This window comes from Charadrius vociferus, unplaced genomic scaffold (assembly GCF_000708025.1).
Source record: "Charadrius vociferus isolate BGI_N301 unplaced genomic scaffold, ASM70802v2 scaffold477, whole genome shotgun sequence".
Lineage (NCBI taxonomy): Eukaryota > Metazoa > Chordata > Aves > Charadriiformes > Charadriidae > Charadrius > Charadrius vociferus.
The window spans coordinates 228,142-229,806 of NW_009649449.1; the positions used below are offsets into that span (position 1 = coordinate 228,142).

Sequence of the window (1,665 nt, forward strand, 5' to 3'; positions counted from 1 at the left end):
TCTGCCGGGTCTCCGCGCGGGGAGGGGGAAAGAGGGGTAAGGGCGGGGGCGGAGAGGGAACCGGAGTGCGGCGGGGGATGGACGCTACCGGGAGGGGGGTGTCTGCCGGTGGAGGGCAGGTTTTGGGATACGGGGAGTCGGAGTGGAACAGGAAAGTCAGGCAGGGACCTTCACCCCTGGCCCGAGTGTGCGGGGGGTCCTGGCGACGCGAGGAGAGCGGGAACGGGCCATCACCGGGCAGCGAGTGGGAGAGGCAAGTGAAATTCCTGCAGGGGATGAAGCCTGCATGAGCTCTCCTTTATTTTTTTTTTTTTCTTATTTAAAGGAGGGGGAAAAAAAAATAAAATCCCATTTTACCCCTTCAGGGCTGTAGTTGAGGGTTAGAAGGTGGGGGAGAGGAAAATCCCCCATAAACCCCAGGGACATTTAAATGTCAGTTTCCTCCTGCTGTCTGCAGTGCAGATAGAGGACATGTGGTAGCTCTGCATCTGGAACACCTGGATTTAGGATGCCGTTATAGCAGTAACTCCCTATTTCTTCCCTCCCTTGCCAGATTTGACTCTGCCACATTTCATCAAATAGCACATCAGGGTACATCACCTGCTCTGTTCCCAGTGCTCTCCCAGGCTTAATGACTCACTCCTGAGGAGTTTGGCTGCACCTACACCATTCACTGCAGCCTCAGCAGCTTCTCAGCACCAGGGCTCAGCTGAGATGGAAGCAGTGTCACAGCGTACCCCGCACTGATGACACAGAGCTCTGAATCTGCGCACTCATCTCTTCTGCACTCCTGCGGCACCTGACCCTAGAACTCAGGGCAGCAGAGAGCTGTTGCGAGTCAGACTGCAGAATTAGCACATGAAGTTAAAGCACACACTTCCGAGTTAATTGCTGAGGTTATATGGCCATAGAAAAAGGAATATTAGAGAATATCAGCCAAGTTATTTTCAGTTATGCTCAGACTTATGCTTTATGCAGGCTCATAACTAAGGAGATTAAGTGCCACCCCTTAAGGGAAAGCCTTCCAGATACAGAGCAAACCGCAGCAAGTGTGGTTGGCAAGATGCTCACTATTGATATGTAGGTACTGCTCTGCAGCGTTTGTTACCAGTGATGTTCTTACAGGCAGAACAAACACGCACGTGCCCCCCTCTGCAGAGGAAGTCATTACTACAAAGCTGACTTTTGCAGCAGCAGGGATTTCTGGAAGGAGTGTTTCCAGTCTGGGGAACAGACAAACTGTCCACAATTGCAGCTCTCAACTCCTTGCATTTTGTGGATGGATTTAACGAAAGGCTTCACTTAGAATATAAAATATATTAATCTGCTCACGTGCTTCAGGGCATTAACTTAGAGGTCAGGAGGCCTTGAGGTTAGCAAACAACCTACGCCCCCAAAATCATGCTTTCAGGTAACATGCTTATTTTCCCTTTTTTCTAATGCATCAGTGTTTGACATCACTGAGGGTGGGGGACCCCACGTCTGAAGGGCCGTTGTGTCACCGCTCTTTTCCCCTTCTTTCTCAGAAAGCTCCATCCAGCCTGGCCCAAGGATGGAGTCTCTCCCCGAAGCAGTCCTGATCAGAATCCTGGCTTCCATACCTGCGGTGGATTTGGTGCAGGCGTGCCGCCTGGTCTGCTGCCAGTGGAAGAACCTGGTCGATGG

At 51.5% G+C, this 1,665-nt stretch overlaps 1 protein-coding gene across 1 annotated transcript in view; it reads left to right on the forward strand.

Annotated features, from left to right (window-relative positions):
- Nucleotides 1-1,552: 1,552 nt before the first annotated feature.
- FBXO2 (F-box protein 2) overlaps nucleotides 1,553-1,665 on the forward strand; it is a 2,693-nt gene continuing 2,580 nt past the window's right edge. Inside the window, exon 1 of the mRNA XM_009889641.1 lies at nucleotides 1,553-1,664. Within this exon, the coding sequence (XP_009887943.1) occupies nucleotides 1,553-1,664 (112 nt within the window). The remainder of the gene's footprint in view (nucleotide 1,665) is intronic.